The 22,127-nt window shown below is 39.3% G+C and overlaps 1 protein-coding gene across 10 annotated transcripts in view; it reads left to right on the top strand.

The window, feature by feature from the left end:
• Window positions 1-6,913: 6,913 nt before the first annotated feature.
• ep300a (E1A binding protein p300 a) overlaps window positions 6,914-22,127 on the top strand; it is a 37,397-nt gene continuing 22,183 nt past the window's right edge. For 6 of the 10 annotated variants that reach the window (XM_073866859.1, XM_073866863.1, XM_073866864.1 and 3 more), the window contains exons 1-11: window positions 6,915-7,407; window positions 15,911-16,542; window positions 16,649-16,825; window positions 16,918-17,239; window positions 17,356-17,465; window positions 17,597-17,807; window positions 17,925-18,024; window positions 18,158-18,280; window positions 18,383-18,500; window positions 18,582-18,765; window positions 21,464-21,541. In XM_073866859.1, the coding sequence (XP_073722960.1) occupies window positions 7,314-7,407; window positions 15,911-16,542; window positions 16,649-16,825; window positions 16,918-17,239; window positions 17,356-17,465; window positions 17,597-17,807; window positions 17,925-18,024; window positions 18,158-18,280; window positions 18,383-18,500; window positions 18,582-18,765; window positions 21,464-21,541 (2,149 nt within the window). In that variant the 5' untranslated portion in view covers window positions 6,915-7,313. Of the gene's footprint in view, window positions 7,408-15,910; window positions 16,543-16,648; window positions 16,826-16,917; window positions 17,240-17,355; window positions 17,466-17,596; window positions 17,808-17,924; window positions 18,025-18,157; window positions 18,281-18,382; window positions 18,501-18,581; window positions 18,766-21,463; window positions 21,542-22,127 lie in introns of all 10 variants that reach the window. The other 4 variants (XM_073866861.1, XM_073866867.1, XM_073866868.1 and 1 more) reach the window with 3 other exon arrangements.

A 22,127-nucleotide genomic window follows, 5' to 3' on the forward strand; every position in this document is an offset into this window, starting at 1 on the left:
CGAAAGGCCGAATGCATTTTGTGTGCGCCTGTGCGGAACATAATACGTGCGTTTCCGCCGAGGGGCAACCTTCCGATCTCTCTAATGAAGCCAACACGGAAGTGACTTAAACTGCAATTCATCGACTGGCCGCTTGAGGCTGGCTTCAAAAGGGAGTCAATTCCCATAGACTCCCATGTTAAAAATGGCCAACTTTACAGTAGAAAATAATATGTTTACAGCCTGGTACAAAAAGTGTTTTTGGCCTATATAGCTAATTTTGCCCTTCATGACAACTGTGAGGGGGTGAATTTTTTTGTAACTCCTCCGTTTAGATTATATTAAGCCTTAAACTTCTGCATAATTCAGGGCGTGGCCGCTTGAGTGTCGGTTGAACAGCCACTGCTGTCACTAGACTCGCACTAGGCGGGCGTGGTTTCACCTCAGCTTCACCCATGTCCCGCCTCTTTACCCATTTTCGGTTTTCCGCGAGTAATTCGCGGGGACGCGCGGCCAAGATGGCGACGGCAGGCAACGCCTACTTTAAGCTTCAAAAGCGATCTTCACAAACCAATGGGTGACGTCACGGACACTACGTCCATATTTTTTTACGGTCTATGGTTTCCGCACGAACATATTAAGTGGCGGAAGTCTCCGCGTTCAGCGCAAGTCTTCTGTCAAACATATAACATAATTCGGCCCGCAGAAAGATTTTTATTTACTTAGTTGTATATCCGTTTGATTATTGATGTAAACGTTTACGTGTCGTATCTAAAAGCGCATGTTAAACGCGTGTCAACGCGCTGCTTTGTTCTTTCAAAGGTGCGTGAGAGGATGCACGTCTTTCGTTGCTACGCATTCATGAGACGCGCTTTCTGTGACAGCGAGAATAAGGAATGCGTGATCAGATTTTTCATCTGCACCTCACGTCAATCATATCATTGTGCCAATGCGATCAGCTGGTCGGGACAGAGAAGAGCTGTAACCCGGGCTTACTCAGCTGTCACTCAGCTGCGGAGGGGTTCGTTACAGCTTACATTGACGACACAAGCAAAGATTAGGAGAAACATGCAAAAGATCAAAGATGGCTAGGTATGCAACTCACTCATCTCAAAATGAGTGTATAATAAAAAAGTTTATAGTAATAAACAACCTGCAGTTTAATGTTTGCATTTCTCCCTTACTGTACCGAAAATGAACCGAACCGTGGCTTCAAAACCGGGGTTCGCACCGAACCGTAATTTTTGCGTACCGTTACACCCCTAATATATATATATATATATAATGTTTTATTTAGTATTCAAAATACATGTTGTTCAAAGGAAGTTCCGCAGAAAATTGCACCATGGTAGGCTACTACCAGTAAAAAGTTCAAAGATGTAGGCTTTAAAGGGGCCATGGCACAAAACTTTTTTAAGATGTCAAATAAATCTTTGGTGTCCCCAGAGCACATATGTGAAGTTTTAGCTCAAAACACCAAATAAATAATTTATTATAGCATGTTAAAATTGCCACTTTGTAGCTGTGTGCAAAAATGTGCTGTTTTGGATGTGTCGTTTAAAATGCAAATGAGCTGATGAAATTCAAACACTGATCACAATGATGGTGGTTTGTTGCAATTAAAACTCAATTTTGCTTTTCTCTGCACTAAATGGCAGTGATGTGGTTGGATAGTGCAGATTATTATTGTTATAATAAGAGCTCCTTATGACATCATAAGGAGAGCCAAATTTTAACTACCTATTTTTTCATGTGCTTGTAGAGAGTGGTTTGCCGGGGCTGGGTTGCTGGGTTGATCTCTTTCACATTTTCTGGGTTGATGGAGGCACTGGGGACCCAATCATAGCACTTAAACATGGAAAAAGTCCGATTTTCATGCCATGGCCCATTCCAATCTTTTGGTTAGGCTTGCTCAAGAAAAATTAAATAGAAAATATAAAACCGGTTTCATCTTATATAATGACAAATATTATGAGGCTTAAAACCAATAGGCCTACAGCAGTCAGGCCAAAAGTTTTGAGAATGACAAAAATATAAATTTTCACAAAGTCTGCTGCTTCAGTGTTTTTAAATCTTTTGGTCAGATGTTTCTATAATAAAGTATAATTACAAGCATAAGTGTGAAAGGCTGTTATTGACAATTACATTACGTTTATGGAAAGAGTCAGTAGGCTATTTTCTGTGTTAACGCTTTTTTTTCAAGACCTCTGCAATTTGCCCTGGCATGCTGTCAGTCAACTTCTGGGCCACATCCTTACTTATGGCAGCCTATTCTTCAAAATCAATGCTTGAAGTTTGTCAGAATTTGTGGGTGTCCACTAGCATCTTGAGTATTGACCACAAGTTCTCAGTGGGATTAAGGTCTAGAGTTTCTTTATCCATGGCTATGTTCTTAGACAAAATTGTGAGTAAGCAACCTTACACAAGGGCAAGCTTTATCCACATGCCCCAAACAATCAGAAAGGTGATTTATCAGAGAATTTGACTTTACCCCAGGCCTCAGCAGTCCAATTCCTGTACCTTTTACAGAATGTCAGTCTGTTCCTGATGTTGTTCCTGGAAAGATTTGTCTTATTTTTCCCTACTTTACACCAGGCCATCCCCCAAAAGTATTTTCCTCACTGTACGTGCAGATGCACTCACAACCTCTTTGCTGCCATTTCTGAGAAAAGCACTGCACTGGTGTTGCCTCGATCCCACAACTGTATCAACTTAAGGAGACGGCCCTGCTTCTTGCTTGACTTTCTTGGGCTGTCTGAACCCTTCTTCACATCAAATGAATCACTTTCCTTGAAGTTCTTAATGATTTTATGAATGATTGATTTAGTCTTACTTTCAGCAATATCATTGCTGTGAATAACTTTTATTTGCAAAACAATGATGATTACACGTGTTTCCATGCAATGGAGGTATTAAGTTAATTTTCATGGTGAAAATTAAACAAAAGGTCACAAAAGACCCCACAACAACATCCAAAGAACTGCAGGCCTCAGTTAAGGTCAGTGTTCATGACTCCACCATAAGAAAAAGACTGGGCAAAAAATGGCCTGCATGGCAGAGTTTCAAGACGAAAACCACTGCTGAGCCAAAAGAACATAAAGACTTTTCTCAGTTTTGCCAGATCTTGATGATCCCCAAAACCTTTGGGAAAATAGTCTGTGGACTGAAAAAACAAAATGTGAACTTTTTGGAAGGTGTGTGTCCCATTACGTCTGCCGTAAAAGTAACACAACGTTTTAGGAAAAGAAGATCATAACATCAGTAAAATATGGTGGTGGTAGTGTGATGGTCTGGGGCTGTTTTGCTGCTTCAGTACCTGGAAGACTTGCTGTGATAATGAAACCATAAATTCTGTTGTCTATCAAAAAATCCTAAAGGACAATGTCCGGCCATCTCTTCGTGACCTCAAGCTGAAGCGAATTTGGGTTCTGCAGCAGGACAATGATCCAAAACGCACCAGCAAGTCCACCTCTGAACGGCTGAAGAAAAACAAAATGAAGACTTTGGAGTGGCCTAATCAATGTCCTGACTTCAGTCCTATTGAGATGCTGTAGCATGACTTTAAAAAGGCGGTTCATGCCCGAAAACCCTCCAATGAGGCTGAATTACAATAATTCCTCAAAGAAGAATGGGCCAAAATTCCTCCACAGTGCTGTAACAGACTCATTACAAGTCATTGCAATTGCATTGTTTTTTCATCATAAATAAAACCTTCATTCAACAGCATGTTGTGTTTATTTGTGTTACCTTTGATTAATATTTAAATTTGTTTCATGATCTGAAACATTAAAGGTAGGGTGCGTGATCTCTGAAAGCCAATGTTGACATTTAAAATTACCTAAACAAACATGCCCCTACCCCAATAGAATCTGGACCTTTTATTTATAGACCCGCCCCACACATACGCAACCCAGGCAACGATTTGAAGTATAAAGGTGTGTTCGAGATCATCTGGCGCTGCGCAGACAGAACGGCAAGGTTTGCCGCTTGCTGTCGAGGGAGGAGCTGAAGACGGAACCGTCAACCTGGACACCTGCTGCTTTGCCGTAGTGACGTGTGTGCCATGATTCCTTTTTTTAATTGCGAATGAAGCGAATTAGATGGTGAATTTGTTAAAAACAAACCTTTTAATAAAAAGTTGCAACCAAAAAAACATTTTATATCTAATATTTTAATTGCTGTTTATACTGTATGCCTGAAAATAATGGGAAACAAGCCTATATTATTACAATTAGGGATGCACAGAATCCAGATTTTTTGGGTTTGGCCGAATATCGAATCCACTGTTTAAGATTCGGCTGAATCCGAAACCGAATCCTACTCACATCCTTATTCCATAAACACAGTAAAACACATTAATGAAGTAAACAACGTCCACAGCAGTGTATTTTTCATTTTATTTAATTTTAACTGTAAAAATAGGATCAACGGCCGCGTGACGTCGACCAGCATAGTGCAAGCCTAGGGTTCGGTGGAAAAAAAATCTAGGATTCGGCCGAACCCGAACCCCGTCAAAAAGCCCAGTATTCGGCCGAATCCGAATCCTGGATTCGGTGCATCCCTAATTACAATACCAACAGAGTTTGGTATTTTCATTTTTATTTTATTACACAACACAATATAACATATTTATGCATATTAAAGTTTTTTACCTGTTTGAAAAACACAAATTTTTATGTTTATTAGTGGAACTTTGAAGATTGGATTAAACTTGAAACGCACGTGATCATTGTCATCAGTAAGGTGACCAATCACGAAGAGCTGTGTCGTCATCAAAACTCCGTGCAGCTAGCTGGCTACTCTCGAAACACTCTTGTGGTACTTTAAAACCATATGACACAGTCACTTACCTTCAGCGGCCGTGCCAAAAAAATGCCTATTTCAGTTTGAAAACGCCCCAAAATTGGGAAACGCCTCTTTTTGTTCTACAGAGACCTCCCTCTCAACGATCTTGGTTAATAGACATGCCCCTCACTGCTGATTGGCTACAAGTGTGTTTTGGTAGTCGGCTCGACTCCCTTTTCCAAAGTGTTTTTCAAAAATCAGGCACCCTGCCTTTAAATTGTGACAAACATGCAAAAAAATCAGGAAGGGTGCCAACACTTTATCACACCACTGTAGTTATTGTCACTGAAAGCTAGTTATTGTAGTTTATAAGGTTTTAAATATTTACAAAAAATGCATTGATTACCCTCAGAAGGCCTATAACCCCTGGAGCTGTGTGGATTACATCTGTGAAGGATGGATGCACTTTTTTCGGCTTCAAAATCAGAAGTTGTTCCCTAGTTTGAAATTCTTGACTTTGAAGGAATAAAAAATTATATTTTTAGTCATAACCCATGGTCCCCATTCATATTACATAATTTTTCTTAGTGTACAGTTATTCTAATAAGTGTGTGACCCTAAACCTTTTAATGGTGGTATATTGTTATACTACATTTATGTGCAAGAAGTGTGATTCCATTCAAATGGCTAGGAATTTAACCCAAATTAATTAATTACAGTAATTTTATTAATTTTAACAAATAAAAATAGTACATTCTAAAGAAGTTCTGTGTGGACATAAATTATTTTTTATAACCTAGGTTTGCTATTTTGTTTTTTTAAAGTGAGGCAGTAGAAAGTAATTCTGATTCATGCATAAAGCTAAAGTAGGATTTATGTACAAAATGATTAGCAAAATAATAACTATTCATAGCAATGTATACTGTGGCATTGCACAGTACCAGCCAATCAGATCAAAAACTGTAATTGAATCCAGCTCTCGCACATATGAAAACCTTGATATATAGCTTGATGAAATAAGCTGTTAGGAAGGTTTGATTTTACAGATACAATTGTCAACGGATAGCATCGGACTTTTCCATGTTTTCATCTCTTGAGTGGAAAAATGTCCTAATCTGTGAAAAGATGTCAAAGGAAATTGGGATGCACAATAAGGTGATAAAACAGTGAATCAGCAAAGAATCTAACAAATGTAAATGTGACCCTGGACCACAAAACCAGTCAGCACAGGCAGCATAGGCATATAGTATATCTGTAGCAAAAGCCAAAAATATTGTATTGTATTGGTCAAAATGATAGATTTTTCTTTTATGCCAAAAATCATTAGGATATTATGTAAACATTATGTTCCATCCATTTTGTTATTTTTTCTACCGTAAATATATTTAAACTTTATTTTTGTGAGTGGATGCAGTTGCTAATGACAAATTTAAAAGCGGTTTTATACAGATTTTGCACCCTCAGATTTTCAAATAGTTATTTCTCGGCCAAATATTGTCCTATCCATACATCAATGGAAAGCTTGTTTTTTTCAGCTTTTAGATTATGTATAAATCTCAATTTAGTAAAATAACCCTTATGAATGGTTTTGTGGACCAAGGTCACATTTGTATAGCGGCCATCCAACCTAGTTTATCACCTCTATTCAATAAGTTTACTAGGCCAAATGTATAAATATTTAATATTCTGTACATTTAATTACAAGCGTATTCACTGCAAGTTGGTACTTTATTGTAAAAATAGACTGACAAATGCATATATTATTATGTGGATGTGAAAATGACTTTGAACTTATAACACCATCCAAGATTCTGGCTGTTTCTGCAGACCCTAAATAATAATATTCTTTTTTTTAACACATTTTCATTTTTAACAACAAAATACTGTTAAGATTAATCTTGTTTAGTTTAGGGTTAAATTATTTAAATTACCATTTGAGCTCTGAAATGTAATCAAAAATGAACATATGAATGTGAAAGTGATACGATCACGTATTGGCCCTATATATTTTTGAATCTGTGTTATTTCCGCACTTTAGAGTTTCTACATTATTACTTGTGTCAAAATCATATTCAAAAAAAGTCTTGTTGAACGAGTATCGCAAAGTAAAGGATTTCAATCCCATTTGGTACTAACAAGACGATCCAGTCCTCAACACAGACCTGTCTCAACCAGACACGGCAGGCAGGCAAAATTATTTTAAATACACGATTGGTCAACTCTTGGATAGGAGTAGATGAGCTCTTGTAGAGCTGCTGCAAGTGTCTTTCTATCCATTCTTGCCGAGCCGACTCCCCCTGCCTCCTCCTCCGCTTGCAGAATTGTATAAAGAACAAAATCGGGCTGGGGAGGGGGATTGATACGCTGAAGCTGAAATCGAGAGGCGAACCCAGGAAAGAGGACTATTTTGTACACGGGACTTTCCCCCCCTTCGTCCCTAAAAAGGAGGGGGAAAAGTCACATTTTTAAAAGCGATATTTTTTAAAACCGAGGATTACAAATAGTCACCGGCGCCTATCTCTGAGGATATATATTTTATTTCGTTAAAAATGGCCGAGAACGTTCTGGACTCTGGCCCGCCTTTAGCCAAGAGGCCTAAGCTATCCTCCCCGGCGCTCTCAGCTTCAGCCAGCGATGGAAACGGTAAATATTATTATTATTTTTTATTTCTAAAAATACCAATGTGTTTGAATCTCATATTTCCAAGCGTTTTGTATATACCCGTGCACACTTGGGTTTTGAAGGGGATAATAGGTTTTTATTTTTCAATTTTGTCACAGGCTAGCGAGCGAATGCTAGTTTGAGAAGCTAACGAACTAGCGTTAGCTTGTCATTCCAGCTCGCTAGTGGTTAGCATAGCGTTTCTCTCGTCGCTCTGATGGGATTCACTCACAGTAGTGGACTACACACGGTGATCCCTCGCATAGAGTGACTGTACTCGGTGTCATCTGGTCTAAATGTATAAATAATGGCTGCAAATAACAAATAATGCGGTTAAGTTTGTATAAGGTGGTGTACGGTTGAAGTAACAGTGAAGTAAAATGTTACCGTGAAACGCTTGTTTCGTTTTAGATCTTGCTTACAAACAGTTTGCATCAGTACTTTAATAATGGTGATCGATTCAAAGACTCGTGGCGCAATGTCAAACAACCATTTTACTTCAATAACTACCTCTTGAAAACTAAATTTAAACATTTGATCAATACTGTATTTATTAATAATAATCGACAACGATTAACATTATTAGCCTGGCTGCCCGACTATGAGTCAATCAACTTCAAAACTTTCTGACTGCACTTCAACACGGTTGTTTTCACATACAGCTGATGTTCAACGAGCACCAACTTTGGCCCTTAAATAACTCCATGTGTTTTCCTGAATGTGTCCTGGTCTTATTGTTATTACTAATAAATGGATTACTTTGGTTAGCTAGCTGGTCAGCTAATAACAGAGTGATGCTTTCAAGGCCCGCACAACTCTCTGCCATTGTTAGTTAGCTAGATGCATATGATTTCATTATTTAAGCTTTGATGTTTACTTATCTTTATTAATTATTGGGAGTGTATAAGCTTGCTAAAACACAGTTTATAAAGCTTGAATGGAAGAGCCACGACCTTTTTTTGTGTTTTAGAGAATACAAGTGTACTTGTCTTGAGTTAGCTTGTTGGCTCAAATGGTGCGTCGGTCATTTTTTTTCTCCAATCTTGATTTCCATTGTTCAGCCATAACACCTCAAACGAGCATGTATTCTCAAAACAAATCATTAAACTTATTTAAAGTATATGTGATGGAAATTATAACTATATAGATTGTGTTATGTTGCGTAGTAAATGCTGCTTCTTCGTAGTAAATGCATCGCCTTCTGTGTATTCTTCAAAGGCGAAGTATGTTTCTTTGTTGATGTCTCTCGTGTCTTTCAAGCGTTTGTTCTTCGAGTTGGATTTGGTCCTTAAACGAAAAATTACTTAAGTTACACAACTGCATGCATTACACTGCACAACATCGTATAGATGTGTGCGTCAATTGTTTTGTTTGAGGAGTAAATGAGTGGTCCCTATGAGTGGCTGTTCTGGTTAGTTTTCAAACTTTTGAATGGATGTACATGACAGATGTAAACAGTGCAGTGTAATATGCAATTTGTATGTGAACAAGTGTCATGGTCAAGTCATGTTCCCCTTTACTACAAGACTTTGCATACTAACCTAAAATCATCTACTTATCCTTGTTAGGCTCCCTGTCAAACCACCGCTAACCATTATGGTATTCTTAAATAAACAAGTCTTGTCAGTTATCTTATGAATGTGACTGTGTTGATGGATAGATTGACAGTGAGGGTATGATAGAGGGGGATGAAAGGATGCACCTATTGCATTACACACTGGCTAGGTTTTGGGATGCTCTCAAGGAAAATGGTGGTAGATGAATACGTTATTTAATGGCTGATGTTGATATTGACAGGACTCCAAATTAACTTTTTGAGTAGGTAGCACTAGTGCTCCCAAATTTGAAAGCATCAGCAAACATTTAGGAGCATCCATAGAAAATTATAGGAACACCATCCTAAAGATAAAAAGCTTAAAAACTTTTCTTAAATTATGACTTGCACTTGGCCAATCTTTATACTAACTATTATGCCTAAAACGTGTAGATTCATGGGGCCCTTTAAAACAATTTAATGTTATTTTAAATTATTATTATTTTAATTTTCTGGATTCTGTATTTTCACTTTCATTTTCTTTAATAGTTAATTACTTTTTACTTATTAAACAGCATGTTTAATAAATTGAATTCATAAAATGTAGTAATTTATATTTTCTTAATCAAATAAAAACAAACATATACATTTTCATAAAAATGCATTTTTATTTTTTGTCTAAGTGTTGCATAACAAACCTTTTTTTTTATTCAAAATGGAAGTACACATTTTTTGAGTGTGATTATATTACTTACGAAATAAAAATAATTTAATATCATTATTTTTTATTATTTTAAAAGTAGGGCTGTAACGATTAATCGTGTGTCCCATTAAAAATGCCTGTCTGAAATCGATTCTGAACCGCAAGGCTGCGATTCTGTGTTTCTTGCACAGCTTGTGCGTAAACTACAGCATTTGGTCGGTAGAAAGTCCTTATCAATCTAAAATCATGAGTCGGAGTCGTTTATAACTCGTTAAACAAAATCATTCAAAATATTCTTTTATCATGAAAATACCTGAAACAATTTGAAGAACAGCGATATAAATATTCCTGCAGACATTTCCTGGAATAGCGTTTGTAATGCTACTTCTTCTGTGGCACAAAGGGAGTTTCTGCACGAGAGCGTCCCCTGGCTTTGGGATGTGCGGGGATTTCACCGTAATTCATTAAAATTCATTGATTGAGAAAAAACGCATTTGCATGATTAATCGTTACAAACCTATTTAAAAGTAGATTGTTCTATACAATAGTAGTATTTCTGTCAACTTTATTACTCTTACTTTATTACTCTTTGGTGGGTTGTCAGTAGGGTTGTAACGGCATACAGGTATGCATTTTACCGCATTATTCATGTGTATGGTTATCATAACGTAAACATTTGCTTATCCACAGTTTTGAAAGCAGATCTCACCTGCGGTGCTGTGCTGACTGTTAACGGGATCGCACACCTGAAGCGCAGCTCAGCGCCGCGCCATTTAAAAAAAAATCTAACACATTGTTTTCTATGAGTATACGCACACCGGTGGCGCCTGTCTGCGCTGCCCAGCTTTGACTCAGGAAGTTGCTCAAATCCCTGTCGCGCCACACAGCGCCACTCACACAGTTTAACATTAAATAACAACATATTTGTTCCAAATCATTAACGATTAACATTGGCTGCTAACGTATATTTTGCGTTTTGAAGTAGACGCTATCTGACGAAGCTCGCGCTATTTAATGTGCACTTACGGTTTACGATACCTCTGAGTTGTCCTAGACGCGACGCTGCATGACGCTGAGCTGCGCGGTCGGTGTGTGACCTCCTTTAGACTCAACTCATACATGTTAGGGATGTGCATGTATTTCATTTTTCCATTTCGATTAATCCATAGGTCTTAAAAACGAGTACTCGATTAGCTGGGGGTGGGGCAATCAAAGGGGTGGGGCGTAAGAAACTATGACAGAAAAATGAACACGTACTAGATTATTAATTAATAAAATGTTTGTAAAGAAACCTCTAACTGTGTGATGAAGTGAAACTAAAGGGTTAATAAACTGAAACTGATGCGCTTTTTATATGACACACTCTACATAATATTAAGCCTTTATACAACATAAATGTATTATACAAGGTGCATCTATCTGCACAAAATGCATGACTTAAACTAAGTTATGTACTGGACAGAAAGTTTAACTCCTGTTGTGGATGTGTACAATAACAGCGCGTTTTTAAACACATCCAGTCAAAGCACAAGATTTTTGCTATCATTTTAGCGAATAGTTGTGTCGTGTCATGCTCTCACCTGTTGTCAGTCAAAATGTAATGCTCGTATGGCTCTCTGGTATCTCTTGACATTGATGTTTAAATATGAGATGATATAAGGGAACTTGTGAAAGCGCTGTACATTTTGCACCTGATTGACCTATTTGCACCTATTTTTGTTTTACCGAAGTGAATCTGAAAAAACCATAGTGCCTCAGTAATGTGAGGTGTGTTTGGCTTCACAGCAATCAGTGGGGTTGCCGCTGCGAAAATGCGCATGGGAAGCTTTTGAATCATGCATGGTACTGATGTCATACGCCGGTCTGTGCAGCTTACGTTGACGTCAAACACGCACCCAATCTTTACCTATGGTCTTTACTACCACAGGCGCTTGTAACGCTAACCAGATATCCAAATGCTGCCATAATTACGAAAAATAAATAAAAAATAAACCCACCCGATCATCGTTTTGGTGATCGATCGTTGACGCCACGTTTGGGTACTCGGTCAATCGATTACTCGTGCCCATCCCTACTACATGTACAGCTGAAAAAAATGGCAGGGGATAAGAGCAGAATTTGTATCCTCTGCCATTTTTTTCAGCTGTACATGTAGTAGGGATGGGCACGAGTAATCGATTGACCGAGTACCCAAAAAAAAAAAAGTAAAAATTTGCAGTATGGGAATACTTTGGGTATCTGAAAGTTGAGGTAAGAACATAGTAAAATATTGAAAAAATCTGGTATATGCTAGCCATGTAGTGTATTGCATTAATCCAGCGGTGTACTGAGACTTTTTATGTAAAATACGGTTATTGGGTGTGTTTGTGTCTCTTGTGTGTGTATAACGCGTTTAGTCAGTGCATTATCTCCACAAGCACCACACCATTAATTTTTGTGACCTTAAATATTTTCATATATGCATTTGTTTTTTTGCGTAAATCTGTTGAATATATTACGATCTAAGCGCATTGTCTAAAGCGCACAGCGCAACGTGTAAATGGGCGTGTCCTAATCGACTTTTGCTAATTTAACGACGGGAAAAATGGTTTGTGCGCCGAGCGCATGGTCGAAAAGGGTTGGTCCTATTGTAATGGGAGTATTTTGGGCGTAACGTGCAGTAAACCAATGAGAGTCTCAGCTCTCATCCCCTTTAAAAGCAAGTTGCGCTGGCGTTATGTCTAATCCCTATTTAGATGACGGACTTTGTAAACTGAAAAACTAAGCAGAGGAAGAAGATCCCCAGTTTAAGATTAATGTTAAATAATTGTGTTGTTTTTCCCTTATATTGAAATTGTTATTTTTTTATTAAACCCTTTAAAACCCGTTTTCTTTTAGTTATTGAAGTAAAAAAACAGGCTTGTAATTGCTTTAAATGTGTGGCTATCCAATATCATCAAAAAATTATTTACAAGTATGTAAGATAAGGTTTGTACTCTAAAAATACTTTATTTGTAATAACAGGAGATAAAGATTCACAAACGGCTCTCTGCGCGTTTCAGCACTTTGGACAGCATTTTTTTAGCAAAGAGGTTTTTTTAAGCATTACTTAAAAATGTTTCTCATCTCACCATATCCACAGGTACAGAGTCATCATATACAATAAATCCGTGAGGTAGCATTTAAAAAAACATTTAAAAACAGATGCATTTGTTTAAAGCAAAGCATTTATTTACTTACCAGGCTGCAGGTGAAGCAGCTCTTTGCGCCTTCTAACGTCTCATAATTAGTCCTCATTTATGTCCAAGAGACTCAATAATAATATTTTACATTCAATCCTTTAATCTTTCATATGTAAAAGCATTTTTGTGCTGCTGCGCATTCATGTACTTTGTGATAAGTAAACCCGCGTTGTCCTCCCGTTAGGCGCATATTACTAATGCGCTCTTTAAATAACATAAAACACATTGCGCCATTGACTTTAGACTTTAGACCAGGTTTTTGTTGGTCAAAGGCATAGTCTATTTTAGTTGCCTCAAAATAGCAATGCGCCAACAATGCGCCTGAACACACCTCATTTTCAGACCAGAACGCCCATGGGCGCAAAAGGGGGCGCAAATGCATTTGCTATTTAAACAACGCGGCGCTAAACGTGAAAATTAGCGAAAGACACTTGCGTCGCGCATTGCGCTGCATTGCGCTGCATTGCGCTGCATTGCGCCGGGTGTAAGAGAGAGCCCATAGTGACTTATATACTTATATAGTGTATAAAAAGTTTTATGGTGCTTTTATAATACTCTGACTTTTCTGTATCATGACAGTAACAATCACGAGTAACGCAAAGTATCTGCTTGGCACCATTAGTCCGATATTTGAATCGATCCAGCAAAAAAGGTCTGGATTGGCCTGATCCCAAGTAATTGGATTGGCCCACCCCTAGTTACAACACTAGTTGTCCGTGTGTATTTGACAATTGCATATCTCAATGAAAATGTGAAATCTGCATGAACAGCAGCTCTGAATATGAACTTTATGTATTTGTGTCCTCGGAGTCGGTGGCTAAAAACAGCACGAAACTGCGTCATTCGTGTAACGTTGGTCTTTCTGAAACGTTTAACAGTATATGGGAACGTTTTGTAAAGAAATTAAAACTGGTCATACCACAAAAATCATTTGCACTCGCACAAACGCTACCAAATATATTTTGAGGTTGTGCTGATATGAATCTGATACAATTCAAATGTAATTACGGTTAATGAGAGAGATACAGAAAATTGTTCAAACTAAATGATTGTGGACGACCGATGCTGATACCGATATTTTCAAGGCAATGTGGCCGATATGAAGTCAATATAAGACAAATGGAGTAAATCATGGATGAACAAAAAATTTGTTAAACTAAATAAACATTTGCTACACACAATATTTATAAATATACCCTTTAAAGTACTTGAAAATATTGTTCCTTGTAACACAATTAACGTCACGTAAAAAGTCTATTAGATTTTGGCTTTACATCTGAGTGTCTATTTTTTTAGGAACAACAAATGTAGGGACAAGAAAGATTTTTTGGCCTATTGAAAATATTTATCGACCGATGACGATTATAAAAAAATATACTATAGAGTGCCGCAGGGAGATGTATTTGTGGATGCAAAACCCGGAACCATTTTTAGCACTTCCTGTTCCATCGTCCTGAAGTCAGTGGGTTTTTGAATGGGGTTTTGGTTAAATACCTTAAATAAGATCTTTGGTTGAACACACATTATCACGTGTTATTCTATAACATAAAACGCAGCAATAATACTCCCACTCATGATTTTTAAAGCTTTAACGTGATTTTAAAATGTTGGTTGCTAAAAAGTTGCTACATGGGACTACATACTTTGTCGTGAAAATCTCATTACATGCCAAGTTAATGGCATCACAACAGACTTGAACACAGGAAAGGTACACTTCACACATGCTATTTAGGTAACTGTGGAAAGTTAAACGTGGCAGATATTGAATAAAAATATACAAGAATTCAAACACAATAATATTACTTACCACCCACGAGATTTGTAAATGTTTATATTGCTACCACCTCACAGTACTCTTTCAAATAAGACTTTGCTGGATGTCGTGGTGTTGCTGTTTGTAATACGACGTAACATCACGTTAAAAAGTGAGTGGTGATTGGTCATTTTACTGTTTGTCAGACACTTGCTTTACGTGTTTTTCAGAAACAATTAATTTAAGTAATATTAATCTGCAATTCAATAATTAGAAAATTCTAACATGGCAGTGATAGAAGTGATGTGCAGTGGTGGCTGGTGACTTCTCTTCCGAGGGGCGCAAATTCAAAATACGTGTTGTGTGTGTTGCTCGTAATTTCAAAATGTGTTTGTTGCGTCGTAAACCATGTGCATCATGCGTCTTGTCAAAATATATGCCTGCTGCACACACGTCGATAGGGTATATGATAAAACAAACGCTCATGTTCACAAAATACAAAAAACTCACTTAAGTGTAAACTTTGAGATTAATATCTACACATGAGATTAAGCAAATATCTGGCAAACGCGAGCGTCACTTTTACCATAAACTCTTTAGATGCGTGTGCAGCAGGCACTTTTTTTGACACGACACATGATGCACATGATCCACATGACGTGCAAAACACATAATTTGAAATGACAAACCACACACATGATGGGCTAAATACATGTTGTGACGAGCTTTGCATCATGCGCCCCTCGAAAAAGAAGTCACCTGCCGCCACTGGTGATGTGTATTTATGTTGGAACATGGCTGCATTTTGTCTACTTTTCTACTTGCTGGTGCTGTTTATAATGTTGAGGCTGTCTTAAGGGGGTCGCATACCTGCCGCGCAAACAAACAAAGCTATCATAATGCGCAAGAAATGCTGGCAAGCACCCACAGATGGCGTTCTCCTGGCGTTTTTAGCTGCATTTAAATGCTTTGGTGTACATGTCCCCTAACAGCGATGTTTGATGTGCTTCAGAGTGCTTTATGATACATTGTTTTGTGCATCTAGAGAGCATTTGATTGGACAGTAAATTTGTTGAGAAGCTAAATTCTAAACTTTTTTTATGCATGTCACATAGTTGTCATATCCCCTAAATCCAAATTTTTGTGCTTTTTCAAGTATTCTATGTTATAGAAAACCTTAAAATCCAAAATAACCAAGATGTTTTTTTTAATGGGGACTTCAATAGTCATCATTAATTTATTGTCTAAATTCCTTCTTTTTCTGCTTTCTGTAGACTTCGGCTCACTTTTTGACCTGGAGCATGACCTCCCTGATGAGCTGATTAATTCCTCAGAGTTGAGTTTGGCAAATGGAGGGGACCTCAGTCAGCTGCACACCAGCTTGAGTTCTGGGGTCGGGGCCATCGGAGGAGTCTCGTCCAGTGGCCAGGATGCAGCAGCTAAGCACAAGCAGCTCTCAGACCTGCTCCGGCATGGATCCACACCGGGAGCGCAGCAGCAGGGGCAAATGGGCAGCCCTTCGGCAGCCACAATGGGTCTTTTTGGAAATATGAAGGCTTCTCCAGGTGCCCAGGGCATGGGCACACACGGTCAGCAACATCTTTCCCCTCAACAAGCCAGCCTAATGCAGCAGCAACAGCAGCAGCAGATGGCTGGGATGATGGGTAACATGAACAGGAATATGCTCGGACCTCAGAAAGGCAATGGACAGCAGCAGGCAGGAGGGCCCTCTCCCCAGCAGCAAAACATGCTGGCGGGGCAGATGTTGAACGGGTCGCCCAGAATGGGACATCATAACCCAGGCATGGGCAGCAACAGTAATCTATTAGCAGAGGCTCTTCAACAACAGCAGACCACAAGCGGCCAGGGTGGACTGAGGGCTCAGCAGCCTGGAGCAATGAACAAGGTAAATCACTGGAGAATTATATATACTTTGTAAAAAAATTGTATATTGGCCATTTTGTATCTGTCCTGTTTGCCTTTTGTTTGAAAAACATCTTTATACTTTACAGATGGGTATGAATGTAAGTCCAGGCCCCTATGGAGGCCCATATGGTCAGTCTGCCAGTCAGGGTCTTGGTGTTGCAGGGCTGGCCCCTCAGCTCCAGAACAAACCAGGTCTGCCTAACAGTCCGGCCCAGTTTAACCTTGATAAGAAACCTCAGCCTATGCAAGGCATACCTGGCATGGTTTGTTACATCCTATGTATTACAAATAATAGCAATTGTCAGTGGCTGTTTTTTCTTGTTGACTCATTCCATTATTCTAATCCTGTCCACAGCAGACATCTCAGCCTTCGCCGACTGGTCCTCCCGGGGGTGCAGGAGTGGCCGGCATGATGCCCAACCCCCAAGGAACTCTCGGGCCCGGTTCGGCAGCCTCGTCGGTGACCGCAGCAGCAGTGGGCGGTGTGCCTCCAGCGGCCGACCCCGAAAAGCGCAAACTCATACAGCAGCAGCTGGTGCTTCTGCTTCATGCCCACAAGTGCCAGCGCCGGGAGCAAGCCAACGGGGAAGTACGACAGTGCAACCTGCCCCATTGTCGCACCATGAAGAACGTCCTTAACCACATGACGCACTGCCAGGCTGGCAAGTCTTGCCAAGGTAAGTGTATGAACTGTACAAAATTAAAAACTGTACATTATCTGATCTATTTTTGAGCTATTCTGCTATTTTATATAGTATTACGTAATACCAATATTGTGTTTTTATTGTTTCAGTGGCGCACTGTGCCTCATCCAGACAGATAATCTCTCACTGGAAGAACTGCACGCGGCATGACTGCCCCGTATGTCTGCCTTTGAAAAATGCAGGAGACAAGAGAAACCAGCAGAGTGAGTGTGTTTATTCATAAATGAACATGAAAAGTTTGTGCCATCATTCTTATTATACTTTAAATGTAACTTTATTGTACATTTATTTGTATTTAAACGACATACTTATGTTTTGTCTCCATCTTCTCAGACTCTCTTGGCATCTGCAGGTGTGGGATTAAGTACTGCTTTGGGTAACGTGACCGGTGGCCCACCCAGTGCCCCCAGTCTCAACACTCCTGGGCAGATTGACCCCAGCTCCATTGAGAGAGCTTATGCAGCTTTGGGCCTAACATACCAAGGAAACCAGGCATCGCCCTCGCCAGGTCAACAGACATCACGGACACTGAACACCATGGGTAATGAAAAAAATGCAGTCGTTCAATGCAGTAATATGCAGTTTTATGTTATGTTGGTTATATATCATACTCTGAAAAGATATAGTGTGCCTCTTCTCATGACTTTTCTTGTAACAGGACCGAATCCCATAGGAGTAAATGGGGCAGTGGGTGGTCAGTCTCAGAGTCAGCATTCGAGCCTCCTGCAGGATGCAATGCTACATTTGAGCTCTCAGAGGTCAGCAATCCCTTAATAGCATCTCCTATAAAAAGTCAACGTTTTCTCAGTCTTTAAATCACTTTGCACTAGGCTGAGTTTCACAAACAGAGAAAGATTCTCATTTGTCCTCACACATCACTTTCTTTCCCAGTATGATGAATGACAGCACTTTGGGGTCTATGCCTGTGGCTAACCCAGCTGCCGGTGCTGGCATGAGGAAGAACTGGCACGAGGACATCACCCAAGATCTTCGCAACCACCTTGTGCACAAACTGTAAGTCATACATTTCTACCAGTGCTTTTGCTTTAAAGTCAAAGATGAAGTTAATTAAACATGGTTAAAAATCACATGCTTACTATTTTCTTTTTGGTTTAGTGTCCAGGCCATTTTTCCCACTCCAGACCCAGCTGCACTAAAGGACAGACGTATGGATAATCTAGTGGCCTATGCACGTAAAGTGGAGGGAGATATGTATGAGTCTGCTAACAGCAGGGTGAGGATACGGTCCTGTTCAGATTTAGTGTTTATCATTACAGTCACTGGTTCATATATTACTATTCATTGTACATTTTAGGCGGAGTATTACCACCTGCTGGCGGAGAAGATCTATAAAATCCAGAAGGAACTAGAAGAAAAGCGAAGGACGCGGTTACAAAAGCAGGGCGTGATGCCCACTCAGTCTGGAATGCCTCCCACTGGCCTGCAGCAAGGCCCTGCTGGAATGGGTCAGGCAGGGATGCCCACAGGACTGCCACCTAGTGAGTACTGTTCTCAGTTGTCATGATGCAGATGAAAAGATAGTAGGCCAGGACTAGGGTTGGGTATCGTTTGAATTTGAACATTTGCGATTCCTTGTTTCGATTCCGGTTCCTATCGATTCTCGATTCTGATTCTTTTAAGAGGCAGGGTCAAAAATGTTTAGTATATTTTAAATGAGCTAGCTAACCAATGGTCTTTCTGAAGGAAATAGTATGACCTTCTCCATCAATTTAAATTTTATAAACTTTTGACTTTTTATGAACTTTACTATTCATTTCTCACATGGCTGTTTTCAACTACAATATAAATATCAAATCTATGAACTTGAATATAAATATTATAAATTTAGAATATATTTTTACAGGGGTACACTTTCCTCAAGAGAGCTTTATTTTTGAAAACCTCATGAAAACACATTTACACATGAGTGTATGATGCTGCTGCAGGTACTTAAACATGTTACCTTGCTCCCATTGATGGGCTAACTAACATTCGCACTCTTAGCTCGTAAATTGTCTATGAAAAAATACATGGACTAATTTGTTAGCTCAATGTTGGCGCAAGGCATTCTTTTCAGGGCTCGCAAAATCGCTAGCCCGACGTCCCGGGGCTATTGCGAATTCCTGTCGGGTTACCGAAATGCATCTTCGCTCTGCCTGTCGGGCTATCATAGGAAAAATATTTTAATGTTTTTGCATTCTCTCAGATTTTGTTAGGTAGTATGCACAGCGTCGTCTTGTCAGTCATTACTATCCTCACGTAACAAGAAGTGAAACTGAAAGTATAATTAAACCCATTATTCCTTTCGTGTTCACGTCTGAGGCTGCGTTTACATTTTGCATTAACATGCGATCTCGGTGATCCGTTCACGCAGATCCGATCATCCGTATATCAGGACACGGCGCGTTTACATTTGTCACATAAATGTGGCTTCTGTATCTGGATGTGTGATCGGATCCCGTTCGGGGAGACGCGCGCTGGGTGGATAGCTGTCAATCAAAATGGGTACAGCTGTCTTTAGCCACAGGATTTAGGGTTTTCGCGCTAACCGCAATCCCGTATTGTACAGTGCTACCGAGAAGCCAACAGCATAGAATAACTAGCAACCCCAACAACCGTGATGTTCACATTTTAAGCGTTATATTTTTTAGCTTTAAAAGCCTTCTTTAAAAGCCTTATAGCGTCCGCACCGCGGATGAATGTCCTGTTTAACTTGTCCTGAACTTGACTTTCACCCGCATGCTTTAAATCAACAACAAAATCCGCGTGAAACATGACCAACTCCACTGTTTTATTCTGCCTTGATAACGGGCTTTTGGCTCTGCCTGAACTTATATGTATATTTATATTTTAACCATAAACTGTTGTTAGTTATGTTTCCTGGTAATTTTAATATGATTTAATTAAAAGAGCTAACAATTTCCTAAATTTCCTGTTCATAGTGCGTAAGAAGTAATGTAATTTACAAACACATTTAAGTAACCTTGCATAAAACCAACACTGAATAAATGTATTTGGTTAATGTTATTATGGTTTGTACGTGTTTTAAAGTAACTTAAAATGTGTTAAATGAGACAGAAACAGCCGATTGACCAGAAAGAAGCGCAACATTCACGCTGATATGTCACCATGGAAACTCAAACATTATAACGACGATCCTGAATTCTGACATTAAATATTAAATCTCTTTATGAATAGGAACATTTAACATATGCCTGAATAACTTAAATACAATCAGCAGTGTTAAAATGCTTTTGAATATCGATTTATTAAGATACTTTTAAGCGTAGCTTCCATTGCTCCACAAATATGAATGTATGCGTCTCTCACCTGCGCTCCATGACCTAACGTCCTTTATTTTTGACAGCTGTCAGTGAGAGGAGATGATAGTGGGCGGGGTTTTTTGTGATGTTGACCTGTAAATGCAGATACGATGGCTGGATTGCGTTTACATTACACTGAGATCCGATCACAATGCGTCCTCGACTACCTCTGCATCAGGACACACAGATCGGATAACATTCCGATCACAGACGCGTTTACACTTGTCTTTTCAATGTGTATGTGGACAACATCCGGATACAGGTCGCATGTTAATGCCAAGTGTAAACGCAGCCTGAGATGCGCACTCCTCTGCATTCCGGGTCCGCTCTTCACACGTACGCGCTTGTTCTTGTGCTCAGCAAAAAGCGCGAACTCAAGTAATTTAAAAATAATAAGTCCTTTTGTTTTCAGAGACTAACATTGTTTTAGCGTTTCTTTTTTCTACCAGGGATTTTGAAATTTAGCGAGCCCTCATTGTATGTTTTACTTACTTGATACGGACTGCAGTGCAGTCACTGCGGTGCCAAGCTGGGGGTCAGAGACAGAGGAAGAGGCAGCAGAGGACGGTCGGCGCAGCGCGTCAAAGACGGGGCGCACATTTATTTCTACTCAATGAACGAGGTGCTTTATTACGTTCTACGTGCCTATGCACGAAACAGACGCTTCTTCATTGGTGTTCAGCGGTTTCTTTTTCCGGGTGGCAGACTGTGAATCGAAACTAGGAATCGAAATTTAAACTTTTGAACGATTCCGGGAAAATCGCAAAGCTAGTCCCGGTTCCAATCGATTCTCGATTCCCAAGCCTAGCCAGGACGGTAGAAGCTTGTGCTTAACAAATGAAGCAATTTGTTTCTTTCTTTGTTTTAAATTTAGATGGTTCTCTCTCAGATCCTTCTATTGTGCGGCCCCCAGGACCAAACCAGATGATGAACAGGATGCCGAATGCCACTGGTTTGTATATTTTATTTAAGTGTCAAATGTCTTGTGGAACCTCAAACAAACACCATAAATATGAATTTATGTATTCACTACCCATCAAAATGAATTAGCTGCTTATGCTTTATAAGGGAGCAGGGAAATTCTTAGCTTATTCATTCAAAACATAATAAATGTGTCCAAAAACCACTGATCTATAGAAATGACTGGATTGCGCATGACGTCACAACTGTAAAGCCACCGCGCCGCCATGTTGGTATGCTAAATTAATGGGACGTTATCATTTTTAAGCTCACATAACACATGCTGTTTCTGTATTTCTGATGTTAATCTGGAGTACCTATAGAGTAGTATTACATCCTTTATATCTCCGAAGAGTCTTTATTTTAATCAGATTTATAAAAGAAAGATTAGCTTTACCGATTCTTTCCGATAACGTACGAAAAAATGAACAAGGAGGAGTTACTACCACTATACAACACTGTTTAACTTATGATTCACTACATGTTCATGTTATTTATATAATATGCACGTGCCTATTTTCAACATAAGACAGAAGTCTGTCTTACCGCATGCAACTCATGACCTGGTTGGGACTTTT

This window comes from Misgurnus anguillicaudatus, chromosome 4 (genome assembly GCF_027580225.2).
Source record: "Misgurnus anguillicaudatus chromosome 4, ASM2758022v2, whole genome shotgun sequence".
NCBI classification, from domain to species: domain Eukaryota; kingdom Metazoa; phylum Chordata; class Actinopteri; order Cypriniformes; family Cobitidae; genus Misgurnus; species Misgurnus anguillicaudatus.